This window comes from Anas platyrhynchos, chromosome Z, assembly GCF_047663525.1.
Source record: "Anas platyrhynchos isolate ZD024472 breed Pekin duck chromosome Z, IASCAAS_PekinDuck_T2T, whole genome shotgun sequence".
NCBI lineage: Eukaryota > Metazoa > Chordata > Aves > Anseriformes > Anatidae > Anas > Anas platyrhynchos.
The window spans coordinates 13,272,213-13,289,729 of NC_092621.1; the positions used below are offsets into that span (position 1 = coordinate 13,272,213).

General features: G+C 35.4%; 1 protein-coding gene across 2 annotated transcripts in view; it reads right to left on the bottom strand.

Annotated features, from left to right (window-relative positions):
• Positions 1-195: 195 nt before the first annotated feature.
• The window catches only part of NUP155 (nucleoporin 155), a 29,303-nt gene continuing 11,981 nt past the window's right edge, over positions 196-17,517 (bottom strand). Inside the window, exons 17-36 of one of the 2 annotated variants that reach the window (XM_038170876.2) lie at positions 16,436-16,498; positions 14,715-14,777; positions 14,454-14,604; positions 14,243-14,309; positions 13,235-13,353; positions 12,938-13,041; positions 11,795-11,928; positions 9,361-9,552; positions 8,831-8,969; positions 8,004-8,139; positions 7,415-7,568; positions 7,027-7,131; positions 6,737-6,891; positions 6,118-6,247; positions 5,762-5,875; positions 5,154-5,274; positions 4,273-4,383; positions 2,897-3,033; positions 1,993-2,093; positions 196-652 (exon numbers count right to left, since the gene is read on the bottom strand). In XM_038170876.2, coding sequence (XP_038026804.1) covers positions 514-652; positions 1,993-2,093; positions 2,897-3,033; positions 4,273-4,383; positions 5,154-5,274; positions 5,762-5,875; positions 6,118-6,247; positions 6,737-6,891; positions 7,027-7,131; positions 7,415-7,568; positions 8,004-8,139; positions 8,831-8,969; positions 9,361-9,552; positions 11,795-11,928; positions 12,938-13,041; positions 13,235-13,353; positions 14,243-14,309; positions 14,454-14,604; positions 14,715-14,777; positions 16,436-16,498 — 2,435 coding nt within the window. In that variant the 3' untranslated portion in view covers positions 196-513. The remainder of the gene's footprint in view (positions 653-1,992; positions 2,094-2,896; positions 3,034-4,272; positions 4,384-5,153; positions 5,275-5,761; positions 5,876-6,117; positions 6,248-6,736; positions 6,892-7,026; positions 7,132-7,414; positions 7,569-8,003; positions 8,140-8,830; positions 8,970-9,360; positions 9,553-11,794; positions 11,929-12,937; positions 13,042-13,234; positions 13,354-14,242; positions 14,310-14,453; positions 14,605-14,714; positions 14,778-16,435; positions 16,499-17,517) is intronic. The other variant, XM_038170877.2, reaches the window with a different exon arrangement.

The window sequence follows — 17,517 nt, forward strand, 5'->3', positions numbered from 1 at the left end:
GCTGGAGTTATGGTTGCATCACTACTCCCTGATATGACCATATTTACAGTATGACTCTTCCAACATGTGCTTTTATCATCATCTTGCCTTCCACAGTTGTCATGTCTTGTTTTGATACTTGTGAAACAGATAATAAAGTAGATTCTAACACTTATTTTTCTCCATTCCTTTATGTTAAGTAAAGAAAAAGGAAAATATTTACCAAATATTTTTAATTATGAAGGGAAAGACCATAAAATGTTCTTTATTTGAACAGTATCAAAAAGAGCGTTCTATCATTAAAAACAGTGGTAGTAGTAAAAGAAACTCAATCTGTCACATTTACATCCTACAATTTGTAGATACCTTTAGATGAGCAGGAATACAGACCACACAATCGATAATTGCAGCAGGAGATGCAACTTTCTCAACATTTCTTTCTGTTTTTTCTTCCAGAGATTCAGTGCAGACATCTGAACTTTTATTTTATAGTTCCTTTTATCTGAGCTAATTTTTTTTTATTACGTTAGTCAATCAATGAAGCCGCTCTAATTTAGCCTGTAGTGATTTAAAATTCCCAATGGTAGTCTGCACTGTTAGCGTTGGGCTCATAGACTGAAGTTCAACCAGGTAGCAACTAACAGCATCCAAGCAAACATTTGTGAATCGTCGCCTTTAAAGAAAACAGAATAAAACATTGAATAACAACAAGTTCCTTTATATGTTTCTATATATTAGAATTTATCTGAAATAAAAAGTGAGCAAGCCTCAGGTTTTAATGCAAAAATGTATCTGCAAGATACGTCAGCTACTTTTAAGTATTTAACTATTTATTAGAAAAAAAAAAAATTTAAATCTAATGCTTGTGAGTGAGGTGTAATGGGAAAATAAATGAATCATTATAATTTACCTGATATTACATATGGTAAAACATGATACAGTTAATAACGAAGTGAATTATTTACTTAACAAATATTCGAATACTTAGATATAAATACAGATGTACGCATTATTAATTTATACAGTAACTTTAATACCAAATATTAATAGCAAATCAATATTTTTAATCCCTAAGTTAATATTAATTTATTTTGTTTTTAATGACTAGTATCCACATAAATTAACGTTAATTTAGATACTAAAATTAGACAATATTCACTTAAGGTTCTAATAAGCTAGAATACTTAAATTGGCTTACCATAAAACCAAAAAAGGAAGACAGAAGTAAACCATGTATTTGAAGAGAGGATATTTGCATGTATATTTTCTAACCATAAATTGCTGTAATCATGTTGGAAGAGACATGAAGACATTGCCTAGTTCTGCTGCTTGTTTCTGAGACAGTGTAGTTTTGACTGAAGTTTATATAGTCTATTCATAAAAATTGCCAACACTAGAGAGTCCATAATATACAGACAACTTTTTCAAGTATATAACAATTCTTTTAGCTACCTTTTTTTTTTTTTTTACTAATATCAAATTAAATGATTTCTTGTTCTGGATTCAGCTGAGTTTTGGTCTTAGAGAGAGATTAATCACCAAACTCTTAAGAACAATTTGTGAAGATTTATACATGTATTTATCTTTTCTTTTCTACAATTCAGAAACCTTTGTGCTTCTAGCCTTTCTTCATGAAACATTTCACTGTCTCATTCACAAAAAAGAGACTTGATTCTCACTTTTCCCCACTTTTTCCAGATTCCTTCAAATTTGTCTATACTACTTCTTAAAATATACTCCTGAAAAAATTACAAAATAATCCCGTATTTTTCTCCCAAATTTTCAGTGAAAAAAACTCTTTGTTGAGGCAGTTCATAGGGAGAAACCTTAAAGTTTTTACTGGTTAGTTTAAAATCGGGAACCTCAGTAATTACTACCCGGAAACAAATGCTATTTGTTTCTTTACCCCTTCCCAACCCCCTCAAAAAAAAAAAAAATTGAGAACAGCTCAAGTGCACTGCTTTAGGATATTTCGTACATTTTACTTCCTTAGGATGTAGCTGCCCCACTTACCTCATAAGTACTCTGCTTGGATCTTGTACATATCCTGACAATAATACGTGAATACACTCCAAAAGGTGTAAAGGCTTTTTCATCCTATTCCAATATGGGTCCTAAAAAATAAATTCCAAAATATTAAGATACATATTAATGAAAAATTAAAAAAAAGGTGGGGGGGGAGAGGAATCAACAGATATGTACAAATCGCCAGCTTTGGTAGTTGTAACAATAATGTAAAAAGAAGCAGGCATTCTATCTCATATATATTAAATCCATATTTTGAGTACTATTATGAGGTTTTAGTAGTAAAGGATACATGAGATTAACTCAGTTTTCCTTTACTTAAGTCTGTAAAGTAACAGATTTTAGGAAGTTCTGCATTCCTTACACTGTGAGGGATCTGGATTAAATGAAACAAGTTGATGTTGTTTTAATTCATAAAACCTGTTCTACAACGCCAGAGCTACAAATATTATTTATGCCAATTGCATAACCAAAAATTAACTATTATTTATGCCTGTCGCATTGATTATATTGATGACATTAATATAGCAAATTTGAATCAATAGGAAAGCAATAAAATCAACATATTCAAAATGTGATGTTCCTTCTGCAATATAACAATAGTAATCCTACTTAATACAAAATCAGCTTTAGGTGAGGTAAAAAGGTTAACAAGATCTAAACAATTTTCCTCACACTTTAGAATTCAAGGGAATAAAATCAACAGGAAAAAAAAAACAGCAGTAAAAGTCTTAGAGTAAAAAAAGCTATGAAGTTGATACTTAGATATATCCCAATTTTACATTTATTTACCTTTCCTGCCAAAAATTCTGATAGTAGTTGCAAACAATTCTCTCCCTCCCCCCCCCCCTTTTTTTTTTCTTTTTGTTCTGTGTGTGACTATTTTCCTTACCCGTGCTTTAAACAACTGGTCATATACTTCAAGCAGCCTCGGCAATGGCACTCCAATTTCTTGCATGGTATATGTTACAAAACCTACATCCCAGTTCAAAGCACAGACCTGTTGCTCTAGAAACTGCACTAAAAAATCTGGAGGAAAAACAAAATGGGATGTTTAGATTCCAACTTGTCTAGCAGTCTAGCAAAGAAGGTCATTTGAAAGTGATTTATTAGCTCTAATTATTAGCTCTAAATTTGATTTTCTGTCTTCTACACCTTTGTTGGCACTTTTCACTTGTGAAGCAGATGCAACAGTTTCTCCCAGGCTGCACAGGGGAAAGGATATGCTAAATGTAACTATCTCCAAAGACGGTATTAAGCTATCAGCAATGCATGACAGGGATTATGCAGACACCTTATTACAGTTCCGCTATGGAACTCTGTTAAGAAAAGTACACCAACTTTTGTTTCAGCACAAAACACAGTATTGTTTCATTTGCTAGAGTAACCAGCTCTACCTGCAACACTACAGCATCTTCATCATGTGTCAATAACAATATTTTAGTATTATTGCAGGACCAATGTTCCTTTAGAAAATATTTTCCAGATTTTTACATAATACCACGTTGTCAGAATGTTTGAGCATCTCCAAAGCAGAAGGTCCAAAAGGATACAGAGAACTACTGAATTCTGTTTTTGAATGTGCCCCTGTAGGCAGCAGTGGATGCTTTAATAGACAACGGATAAATGTGTTTCCATTAATCTTATTACATGCGTAAAACTGTATTTTTACTTTGTACTTCAATACAAACTTAACTACTTTGTGATTTGCACAGCTACCCAAAAGCAACTGTTGCTGCCTTTTAGGCTTCATTTACTTTCAATTCAAGGTGGATCTGTATATTCTGGCTAAATCCCTAGATAAATTCTAGGAACTGCATCTGTAAAAGCCATAATGATTTTGTAAACACACAATTATAACACATTTACAAGATTTGAGGCAATTATTAATTTTATTTCTGCTTTCCTCTCCTAAGTCCCTTGTCAAAGTCAGTGAGCAAGTTACACGAACAATGCTTTTGTTACTAATTTCTTGGACAAAAAGGAAAAGCACCACCCAGGTATACCACAAGATCAACTCCATTACTACTGGTGGCTGAAGTAATACGTTGGTCCAGTTATAATGAAAAATTTCACAAGAAACGACAGCAATTATGTAGTATCACAAGCATTGGAGGAGATAAAATTATCATTTTTTTTTCCTTTTATACGTTTTTTAAAGAGACAGACATTTCATAGGTTAGAACCTTTTTAAAGATGCTGGAAAGAAATGCGAGATGCAGTCAAATAATGCATGCATTTATTGACTATGCAAGCTAAACTACTTGCCTAAAGGAAAGTAACGAGGTGTGCCAGCATATATTTTTCCAAGCAATACCATCTTTAGACTAAGCGCTTGCATTCTGTCAGCAGGGCTCAAAGACACACTATCGCTCAACTCTGAAAGAGAATAAAAAATCATTTAAAAAGCAACCTCAGAAAAAAAGTTCCAAATTTACACACAACTACACTGAGATACTTAAATTTACTACTAACACCTTAAAAATCATGCTATGTATGTCAGCACTAAGTCAACAGATCAAAGTGAAAATACAGCCCTTTCTAGTAAACATGCACATACATGTATATTCGCAGATTTTTGCTTCCCTGAAGTTGCATACAAGTAAGTCTACTAAAAAAAAAACTACAAAAAAAAAACACAGTAAAATACCATCACCAAAAACTAAACAAAACCCAAACCTACAATTTATTTTTTTTTCTCAAATCACTGCCAATGTTGTTTGCACACTGGTAATCTTGAGCACAAAACAGAATAAAAAAAAACAGGAGAGTGAATTGCACACTCATGATAAAGGTTGAGACAAATTATCACAACCGAGTGGCTAGACTTGTTGAGATGTGCCCAGTACTCTGCTTCTCTAGAAATGGGCAAAAATCCTTACGCTTCCACTGCTGTGATATAAAAGCCCTGAACTCCTTTAAGACTCTTTAGTCATTGTCAGGATAGACTTTCTCCTTTAGGCAAACAAACCAAAGTTATAAACTTTAATGAATTGCTCATCAATTACATCTACCAAATATGTTACAGAATATTCCAGAAAAGATGCACCACACCTGAACAGCATTACCAGTAGCAACACATAAAAGCTTTAATTATACAGTTTCCCTACACTTCTAGTTTGAACCAATCTTAGTCCGTTTAAACTTACCTTTCTCAATGATTTCTTGCCAGAGAGTTTGCACCAAGATAGGATCAGAATGACCTGCACAGTGTATAATTGCAAGCTTACACTCTGAGAGCTTGAAAGGGTCAGCAAATTCTCCATATAGCTGAAAGAAAAATGACCAGGTTTGGCATTTCAAATAGAATGAAGAATAGATTTTTAAAATCAAATTTTCTTTACACAGTAGATATCAGACTATAAATGGTGCACTGCAAGTAGTTGTTGTCAAATACGACATGAAAATGATTTTTATTTAATATATTTAGTTTAACTTCTTAAATATAATCCCCATTTTTTTATATGAGGCTATAATTAATGCTGATAATTTTCTAACGTGACGCTCCACTAAATCAAGAAATCTAAGAAACTTAAGAAAGAAGATCAACACAAAGAAGAAATCAAAGTACTGAAGACTGAAGGTATATCAAAGCACAGAAGAAGACAGTCTAGGCTAACATAAACACTCTGAGACAAGGAATGCTAAACAGTCTCTCAGTTTTTATAGTCAACATCAGATCGTTCTTTGCAGTGCATGCCCCCTTAATCCCCAAATGTAATAAATTGACATTTAATACAGAGAAATTTCTAACCACCTTGGTTATATCCATCAGCTCAGCATCAAGCTGGGAGACTGCATCTTGCACTGAAGAATGATGGGAATATTGCCGTTGTAATGTTTCTTGTATTTGAAGCTGAATCCTTGCAACCTTGGGTAAAAACAATGTCAAGCTTGGATTAATTTAATCAAATCTTAGGAATACACCCAGTATTAGCATTACCTTATTTAAACGTAGATGCATTACTGCCTTACATCCCAGAGCATCAACTGCATAACTTAAAATACTGAAAACTCTTTCTACAGATTTGGTAATAAAAATGCCACGTGCAATGTGTGAACCAAGTGCAGTAATACAGACACAATGTAGCTTAAATAAGTACTTTTTCTTACTTCCATTTTTTCTTCAAGTTCATGTAGGAATTCACCATCTGCAGCTATAGAAGATATGGTAGTGGAACTTTTGGCACTCAAAATAGCACGTGCTATGTATTCAAGACGCTGCTGTAGAGAAATTTCTGTGCTGCAAAACAAATATTTACCATGTAAAATGGGTATCAAGTATAATTATATATCAAGTATAATTATATATATGTAAGAGTTCGTCATACTCTAACTAGACCCTGGAAATTAGCTAGTATCTTCTCCTGGATTTTATTAAGTCATGTGAAACATTATACCCAAACTATGTAACCCCTTCCTTGTGCATGCACATTACAGTGCACTTCTCAATCAGCTGCTCTACAGTTACACAAACACATTATAAAGTTCTGTATCAGAAATGACCACTTCATAAACTGTACTTACAAGAGGAATTCTGTTGCAAGCTTATGCATAATACATAAAATACACATTTCATTTTTTTTTCAAGAATGCCCAGTATTGAAAACTAACATATTCCATTCATTCACTTTTATTTTTTTTCTTCAGCAAATGCCTTGGGCATTGGCCTTTTCTTAAAATACCTACGTATTAAGATTTTTTTTTTTTTTAAGTCACATATAATCCATACCTATGTAGGTCAGCCAATTTAGCCAAGACTCGGGCTGCATTACTGAAATTTCTGTTCTTTTCAAAGTATCTCCACAGTAAATCCATATAACGGACTTTGTTTTGGTCAATCTTGGTCATCCGCACAAGGTAGGGTTCCAAAAAGGGGGCAGTCACCTACAAAGGTCAAAAAGACAACAATTATATGCCTGCTCTCTCCTCTCTTTTAAAACATCAGCATTATTACAATTAACTCTTCTAGTACAGTGGAACCCTCCAAAAAATTATTTCCTTGAATACAGATGAGCTCACCTGTAATAGTTTGTCAGCCAAATCAACTTGTATCAACCAGTTGTAAAGTGCAATACTAAACAGTTCATCCGTTGAACGTTGAGCTAGCTTTAGCATTTGTTCAAACTAAGGGGAAAGAAAGACCAAAACCATTATTCCAGAAGAGGTTACAATATATAAAGTACTGAATATGTACATGTCAATCTTTAGTTATTTAGTTTCCTGTGGTATGTCATCGTTTTTATTAACACACCACAAAGAAGCCAATTCATGACAAACCTTAACTTTTATCTGTTTTGCTAATCTTTTCCAAATGTCCTTTTTTATTTAATTATTTTTTTAAAATTTCTACACCACTTATAATCACACTTTTCTGAGTGTAATCACTGATTGTAGTCAGATTTCTTACATGGTGTCCTGCTTCTTCATTGCTTAGCATGTTGGGGTCAGACGACAGCACTGGAGGACCTGGCTTTTTGGGTACGCTGGGAGACTGGGGAGCAGCTTTACTTTGATTCACTAACTCCTGAAGGGTGTCAGTGATACACTTGTAGCTGTTAAGTCTGTAAATAGAGCAAAACAAAAAAGCCTAATAATTTTCATTGTAACTATCTATGAAGTTCTACTTCTTTTTTATTTTATACCTTAGTAGGCATTATTACTAAAATTAAAAGCTAAAATTAAAAAAGGTCAGGTAGTATTATCAGCTAGTTTAAGCAATCTAGTTTATTCAGAGTTATCTTTCTAACAAATAATTCTGTATTGTCCAGATCACAATATTTTCTGTGTATTTCAGTTCACCCTCTGTTCCATATTAAGTTGGTGCCATATTAATTATATTCTAGGAAAGTACATTGGGCAAAACCCTCTACATTGTGTCTGTTATTTTAAAATGCTTGTTTGTCATTACCCTCCACATCTTCCCCAAAAGGCTACTTTTCCAGGCACTTGAAATTAAGTACCCCACATAAAGCTAACAACATAAAATGAAAACTTGCCTCTCTTGAAAAGCTTGGAGTCCAACAACATCCTCTTCTGGTTCTCCATTTTTATAGAAATGAAGGCCAAGACCTTGGGGATCTTTCTTCTCAGCAGCAGTAAGAGACAGTTCTACTACTCCCTCATAGAAACGCACTATAAATAAATAAAAATTAAAAACAAACAAACAAAACCCACAAATAACATTGTTCACTGTTGTATCAAATTTATGAATTTATGACAAATTTTAAGTGACAACAAATACTACTCATTTTATCAAGCAAGAAAAAATAAACCCTATTGCCTCTGGTATGTATCTTATAAAGTTTAGTACCTATTCCTTTGGGATTATATCTAAGTTTGAAATTACATATTTGTATAACAAAGGCTGAAATCTTGACTGTTATGACAGTTATATCTACATTTAAATTATGTACTAGCTTCTGCTACACAAGGTATGATTCAGAACCATCTTTCAAAGAGCTCATTTTGTATAAAGACTCACCCTGCAAAATACTATCATTTACCCTATGTTTACATTCAGTCCAACAACTTTGCTAGAAACATTTTTACTACCTGCATTGAACAAATTGAAAGTGGAATAGAGGAAGTGGATAGGAATACTTTCATACAGAAGTGTTTATTTTTGTTTGCTGGTGAAATCTAGAAAGGCTTTAAACAAGAACAGGTAGATACATATTTATTGTGAGACTTATTATGAAACTGTTTATGGCAAAACATCACTGTAAGATCAGTTAGAAGTCAGAAAACAAAACAAAACAGAAGGATGGCACAAAATGATATAACAGAAACTGCTTAGCAGAAAAAGATCAGTGATTCCTCTTACCTTGCCTATATTGCGCACAAACATTAGCAAGGTCTACTTGATTGCTAATCTTTTGGTACTCTTTCAGTGACTCTCTTAGCATCTTCTCTTTTTCCAGTTTGTTTTGAGCCTGTCTAGATCGCTGAAGCAGTTCATTTGCCTACAGATAAATGATGGGAAAATGAAAATTATTCAAATCAAGTGAGTTAACGGGTTATTATGCCAAGCTTCACAGCTGAAACAACAGAATCATCATCTCAAAAAAATCCTCCTCTTGTCAGCTGGTAATAGCCATAATGCCTCAACCCATACTCAGGGCCTTGTACTTATATGTGTTGAACTTCATAAGGTTTGCAGGGACCCATTTCTCAAGACTATCAAGGTCCCTCCAGATGGCATACTTTCCCTTCAGCATGTTGACCACAGAGTGATCACACAGCTTGGTGTTGTCAGCCAATGTGCTGAAGATGCACTTGATCCCATGGTGCATTTGCACTCTAATACACTCTCATGCTGTGTTTTGGTGCTATAAAATCTGGAAGTGAACTTACCTTGGAACAGACAGCATCATCAGTGCTATACAGAAGAGGACAGATGTCTTGCAGATGGGCACTGATGCCATCCACAGCAGCATTATCTCTGATATAACAGTTTATAAGAGAAGCGATGAGTGCTCCAGTCAACTCTCTGTCTCTAATTACCAAGTCTTTGAAAGCAGTAATCTTTAGATGTTCTTGAAGTTCCTGAAGACGGACAGAATTTGATTAGCTCAAAGTTTTTACTGAAAGTAAAAATCACAGAATTATTGAATCATTCAGGTTGGAAAAGACCTCTAAGATCATCTAGTCCAACCTCTAGCCTAGTAGTCCACCACTAAATCAAGCTACTAAGTTCTACATGTTTCCTGATGACCTCCAGGGATGGTGACTCAACCACTACCTAAGCAGCATATCCCTATGCCCCACAACTCTTTCAGTTAAGAAATAATAATTAGTATCCAACCTAAATCTCCCCTGGCACCACTTGTGGCCATTTCCCCTCATGTTTTCACTTGGTGCTTGGGAGAAATGCTTGAGTCCCACCTCACTACAACCGCTTTAAGGTAATTGTAAAGTACAGTAAGGCCTCTCCTGAGCCTTCTTTTCTCTAAGCTAAAAAACCCCAGCTCACTCAGCCATTCCTCATAAAACTTGTTGTCAAGCTTTCCCTTCACCAGTTTTGTTGCCCTTCTTTGGGCACAATGTTTTGGACACAAAATGTTACAGCAAAGTTAACTGCTTCCAGAAAATAAACACATGCAAAGCTCCAACGACTGAAGTATAGGCAGCACATATATACATCTTATTTAGCAAAATGGAAAGTATTAGAGAGGAAAGCACTATCAGTGACAAGTACTAGATTCTCAAATGCCAAAGGACAGTGAAAACCATACATCTTCCTGTTACCTACACTGCGTGTCACTTCTGTTTCAGTTCTCTGTGAGAAAGGAATAAGCAGTTTTTCCTGTACTTCACAGGGCACTGTCAGAATGCTATAAAATGAGTACATCATGGTTTTTAATAACAGGAACCATCTGAGTACGGTCATAGATGAAAACAACAGATGTAGAATGAGAAGGAAGTTTTAAAAAAGTTTATAATGTTTTTTAGAAGTTTATAAAGCTTTATAAAAAACATCTTTCTGCTTTTTAATATTAAGTTACATAGAAAGTTGTTCATCGTTCTAGAATTATTAGGAACATTTGCTCATATAGAGCTAGCTGACAGTAGTGTCTATTGATGACCACTGGATTAAAATACAATGCTATTACAAAAACTCTAAAACTATTGTAGGGAGAGAAAAAGGTTTTACTTGTTAAACAATTAGTTAACTCCTTTCCTTGTCCATCTCAAGAGAAAAGCTGCCTGTGAAAAATCATGTTATCTCCCAAGATGACAATGTGAAAAGCTTCACCATTTGGGCATTTATAACATTTAAAAATTGTTCTTTTCAGTGATAAAGAATACAAATTTTAAAATAATAAATTCTGTGAAGTGCTAGAACAGAATGCCAAATTTTCATATAATTAACAGATGCAAATCCAAGATTAGCAGAGGGTACAGAGTAGTAGTACCCATAGTTCTTTAAGTTTCCTTCCTTACAAACAAGGAAAGACTGAAAGAACTTGTTTAGCCTGGAGAAAAGAAGGCTTGGGATGGGAGGAGGGGGAATCTTCCTAATACTTGTAAATAATTGGTAGAAAGGTGTAAATAAGACAGAGCCAGATTTTTCTCAGTGGTACCCAGTAACAAGACAACATAAAATGGACAGAAGTTAAAACACAGGAAATAACTCCTTGATATATTATTCTTGTTATTGTTATTTTGCTGTTAGGGTGTCTGAACACTAGAACAGGTTGTCAAGAAAGGTTGTGGAGTTTCTGTCCTTGTAGACGTCTAGTCAAGACCTGACTAGACATGGGCAACCTGCTTTAGAGTTGACTCGCCTTTGAGCAGCAGGAGGCAGACCAGATGATCTCCAAGTGATCCTTCCAAAATCAGCTGTTCTGTGACACATTCTAGACGTCTGCACTTGTAAGTGCAGGGTCTGAAGTCTCTACAGCACTATTGCTTTCCACCATAAACAAAAAAAAACCTCTAATAACAGTGAAGTAAACAATTTCCTCTAGGCTGGGCAACATTAGTCTACTCCTTTCAGTACACATCTTACAGAATGTGGTCAAAGTTTCAGCATACCAATTTTTAAAACACGCTTAATAAAAGTAAAATTAAACCTACTGTTAATGACACATCCAGTTATAAGATCAATACTACTAGAAGTCTTTTAAAAATAAACACTTGCAACCTGAATAAAAATCTATATGCAGTTTAAAATTCATAATCTGCCCCACAATAAGTAATACCCCTTTAGGAGTATTAATATAACAAAAAGAAATTCAGGCTTATTAAATATGTAAGAATTAAAGTCAGGTAATTCAGATCATACCTTCTGAAGCTCACCCACAACAACATTAAATTGGTGCTCACACAGCAACTTCCATAAAGCCAGTGCCTGACAGGTTTTGCGAACAAGCTGTTGGATGCCTTGAAGTGAAGTTTTCTCAGTTAACTGTGCCTCAGCTGAAAAAGAAAGAGAATGTCAATAAATAACTATGTTTTACATGTTTTGAATTAGTATGTTGATTTTTGAGGTTTTACAAAAACAGTCTCTTAAATTTCCAATTTTTCTTCTCCTCCATTCTTGATTAATGCTTTTTAGTTTTTAGCTCTTTGGAGGAAAGTGCCTTGTAAACATTTCCCCTAAACAAATACCATCTGTTAACATTTATTGCCAACTAGGAGGAGTCTTTTCTGAATAGTATGGCTTCATGTGAGTGCAATGGATTTCCATAATCAGTATCAAGTTTTACCTGATTATTCATAAATATTTATTATATATGTATTATAATGAATATAAAGTAAATAAAAACAAAACCACGCATATTCTATTCTTGTTGATTACCTGCATTTGCTTTTAAAAAGAACAATTATAATTACATCTTTGGTTAACACCGTACACTGTCTTTAAAGCTTAGGTCTGAATGAAATGACTACACTGAAAACTAGCAAGATGTATTACATTCACTCAAATAATATATTGGGCGTACTTACTACATGGGTTGAACATAATTGCAACAATTTATGTCTTTATTTTTCATTGGATCATAGAATGGTTTGGTTTGAAAAGGACCTTAAAGAACAACTACTAACTCCAACCCTCCTGACATAGGCAGGGACACCTCCCATCATCCCAGGTTGCCCAAAGCCCCATGCAGCCTGGCCTTGAACACTTCCAGGGATGGGGCATCCACAGCTTCTCTGGGCAGCCTGTGCATCACTTCCTTTTTTAGTTTAAAGCCATTCCCCCTTGTCCTATCACTCCACTCCCTGAGAAAGAGTCCCTCCCCAACTTTCTTCTAGGCCCTTTTTAGGTACTGGAAGGCTGCAACAAGGTCCCTCCAGACCTTTCTCTTCTCCAGGCTGAACAACCCAAACTCTCTCAGCCTGTCTTCATAGGAAAGGTTCTACAGCCCTTCAACATCCAGATGCACAATTCCCTTATGCTGCTAATTTAAAAGTAATTGCATACCATGATATTTTCTTTGGAGTTCTTGTTGCACTTGCTGAGAGCTTCCACCATCAGGCCTCATGAAACCCAGGAGCCTCTGTTGGAGATTAGCTGGTGTGCTGAAACTGCAATTCCAAAATAGACAGATGCTAATTTGATGACAAATAGTGAATATTTTACAGATGAAATCCAACACGTTGTTTTTAGCATCTGAATAGTTGAAGCTGAAGACCATATAGACTTCAGCTCAACAAACAGATGTGCATGGATTAATTTTCAAGAGCTGAATGTTAAATATGAATAGCATAACACACATACCTTGGGTTTCCAAGAGCTCCTACTGTAGCAAACTGAGAATTTCTATCCAGAAATTCTTGTAAACCTTTGAGTTCTTGTAGTACGCATTCCAACACATGAGATGGAACACTGCTTTCTACCTGCAACAGACAGCAATTTTCATTACAGAAGGCTTAGACATTCCAGCACATTTTTCTGGAAGTTTATAATTTTAAGCTAAAGCCACTAAAAAGACAAATGCAAAGAGGGTGCAACAAATAAGCTCCACAATAGTAATGCTATCACTATAACACCATATCAGTTATACCACACTTCTTAGGGAGGGGTGGAAAGTGTGAAAAGAAAGTAGTCCTCCTAAGACATACAACATTAGACACTACTTTCTTTGACTCTCTGATAGCCAAATCAGATGTGTTTTACCATTTCCAACTCCAAATCACAATGACTGAGCATCACTAAGACAAAGTGTAACTGCCAGGGTGTTCCTGCGTCTCCCAGTTGCCTTGTAACTGGAGGAGGAAGGTTTATGTAGCAGTTAATTTTGCACTGCTGAAATTATTCAGTTCAGGATTATATTAACATTCAGAGTCAGAAACATTTTGTTGTTTTGGTCACGAACAAAAAATGAAATGCAAAGGTATTAGTGAGGAAAATGCTGGAAAACTGTCTTACGTACTTATATAACTGCAATGATAATTCTAATCTACCAAATCATTTCATATTTAGGAGTTGTCTGGATGGGGTATGCAGAAACAATGGAAGTGAAATCACTAAACACAGAAGAAACTGGCCATTGACAACTGATAACAGATAACATTCAAAATAGTAACTTAAAAAGATTTTAACTTATAATTAATTCATAGCTAAGCACTTAAATATAATTAAAAAAAAACAAAACACATTACAATGAGAATTGTGTTTTTTGCTTTTTTTTTTTCCCTTATCAGTTTTTAATTGGGAATAAGTGTATAAAGGGCTTCAGAGATATTCTGAAAGGAATCTTTAAAAGTACAACAAACTTTTACGTACTGCAACAACTTCTCGATTGCCACTTTTGAAAACTCGCTCCACCACTATACTGCCATCCCAAATATTTCTGCAATAGAAACCAGAATTGTGTTAAAAGCCACAAGTATCACAAGTTTGCACATTTTCTACATAGAATTTCTTGAAGAAATAGGAATGTTTTTGATTCAAGGTCTAAAGATCTGGATGAAAATTTTTTACATGAACACCTCACCCTATAATCCGAGCAAAGTATATGCAGATGCCATTGTGTCTTCCAGAAAATACTATCTCCGGACCCATCATACCGCTAATAGATGTACCAGGGTGAGACATGGAATTTCCAGAAGGAAACATGGGGGTTGACATACCAGGAGACTGTAAAGCTAGGATAAAGGTAGGCAAATATTACTCCATTTATTTTGGATGAAAATAAAGAAGAAAAAGCCTAGTTGAAAAAAACCCTCCATTCCTCTAACAGAGAAAGAGTAGTTACCTTGCCCATGTGTTGTCAAAAAGCTAGGATTAGGATATGGAGTATCAACAGCCAACTGGGAAACTAAAAAGGAAACGAAGAAAAATATTTATTTTGTTTGTTTTGAAAAATACAATCTACAAAAACCCTATGCAAAAGCAGCAAAGTTGTCAAACCACGTCCTTTAAAGTTAGAAAACACAGCCTTTACACATTCCAACAGCTTTTAATTACAGGTAAATAAAAAATCGCATTAATTTCTGTTGAACACAACACTCTGTAAATTAACCAAACAGATACGATTCTTTTAACAGCAGTTATTAAGCATTTTTGCTTTCAGCATTCATGTATTATGTGTTTCACACCATCAGTTCCCTGCAATGATTATCCACATGCTTCTTCCTGTTCCTTGTCTTCTGACAGCTCTTGTTCCTGATACAGCCACCTACTCTCTAAGCGTTCACTTTGGGTCAGTTAGGTATTTTCAAAGAATACCAGTTTTAACTTTGAAACAAGAAACTGGAACAAACTATTATTAGTAGTAAAAGTTTTACTTCTTATGTATTGCTGCTGGACACACACTACAGCAACACTGATTGGAACACTCAGTTTGAAATGTCCTGAGTCTGTGTCCTGGTTTCAGTTAGGACAGAGTTAATTTTCTTCCTAGTAGCTGGTAGGGTGCTATGTTTTGGATTAGGATGAGAAGAGTGCTGACAACATGCTGATGTTTTAATTTTTGCAGAGCAGTGCTTACACCAAGCCAAGGATGTCTCAGCTTCTCACTCTGTGCTGCCAGTGGGCAGGCAGGGGGATGCAGCAGGAGCTGGGAGAGGACAGACCCAGGACAGCTGACTCAAGCTGGCCAAAAGGGTATTCCATACCATCTGGGGTCATGCTGAACAATATATATGGGTGGCTAGCCAGGGTGGGGGGGCCAGCTGCTCAGGGTTAGGCTGGGCATCGGTCAATGGGTGGTGAGCAATTGCATTGTGCATCACCTGTTTTGTACACATTATTATTAGTAGTACTATTATCATCATTATTGTTATTATTATTTTCCTGTCTTAATAAACTGTCTTTATCTCAACTCTAAAAGCTTCACTTTCCCATTTCTCTCCCCCATCCCAGAGAGGGAGGGGGAAGGGTGAGAGAACAGCTGTGTGGTGTTTAGCTGCTGGCTGGGTTAAACCACAACAGTCTGTTTTTCTCCAAGTGAGCCTGGACTTAACTTCAGCTGAGGATTTTCAGCTCTTCTGTGAATTAGTACTTAACTTAAGACTACAAAGTATGATGAGCACATGTGGTCGCCTACAAAAATGTCCAGGTGCCAGCAGCATGTAAGATGATACAGCGTGGAAAGGGCAGCAAAACTCAACCTTAAAAACTGGTTTGTATCAAAGAATCAGTCCTTCTTGCCTCATTCACTACAGTTCTCTCAACTTTGCAACATACTGAAGTGCAAAAGATCAAGTCTTTCACTGACCAATCCCAGTTCTGAAAGCACATTCTCCTGTGTGCCAAGCAAAGCATAATCTTGCAAGAAAAGTAGCATGCAAATGTCTGACTAGTCTTTCAACAGGGAGAACACAAGAGGCCTGGCCTTGTAACACTAACATTATCTTAATGCAGTTTCACATGCAAAGTTTCAAGGTGTTTTCAAAATACTGTCAGCACTGTTCTGACCCACCGCATGGGTTATCCACAATATCAGAATCTAAATTTCACATTACAGTTCTCTACCCTGTGAACAAGTAGAGTGAGCAGTGGCAGAAGAATGGTGCCGTCTTCCACATTGACCTGTCACTGAAGCAAAATAAAAGAACATGCTTTGACACTACATTTCAAAATGGTATATATGACTGCCAATTATTAAAACAAACAAGCAAACAATTAGACTTGGGAAAAATACATTTACTTCCCATAAGAGTATATTTCAGTGATTACAGAGCTTTCTAGTATTTCCCCCACACCTTTCTTTCGTTCTCATTCTGGCTCCTAGCACCTGTCCTCTCTGTACCTGCTGTCTTCTTTAAGTCCTATTTAATTTTACATTCTTATGCCTTGCCTCTCCTCCTGCCCACATTGCAATTATTCCACACTATCAGGCTTGGAAAGTGATGTCATTGATGTGCTATAGATAGCCACTGTTCTTAGCATGTCAATCATAGTTAAGAATTCTGTAAGTGAAACAATTAAAACTTTATCTAAACAGCACACATTTCTCCAATATGTTTGAATTTGGTTGTAGGTCAAAACCAGTACTAAAATTGAATTTCTTTGCATTCCAGGCAATCAAGTTCTTTCCCTAAACTGGTATGTAAAATTCAGTGCCACGTGTTAGATAAGCTTAAAGGATCTTGGAAATTAGCTAAGTAATCCCTGATAAAATAAATAAATTCAGTAGTTTAATCAGAGTTCCAAATATATCATTAATTGCTTTAAAAAAAACACACCACAACTCTTACGATCTGGAATTAAATGAGTTAACACGCTAGTGGCCAATTTCCTTAAGCAATTGTAGAAGACTGGACAAAATCTAAGTGGATACAGATAATATGGAGGGGACTCTAGTAAGTATGATGTTCAAGGAAGACTAGGTACTATTCTCATTTTTATGTGGCACTGATGATCTGTGCAGAAACCAAGTGCTTAAGCTTGAGCTTTTACAGGGAGAAATCACACAAATAACTAATTTGTAATGACACTGCAAGATAACTCTGATACAGACACATAATAAGCAAGTAATCTTGAACACAGGTACTTGTAAGAAGACAAAATGCAACATATTTAAAGGAAAAACCAAAACTTGTCCAAAACCATGA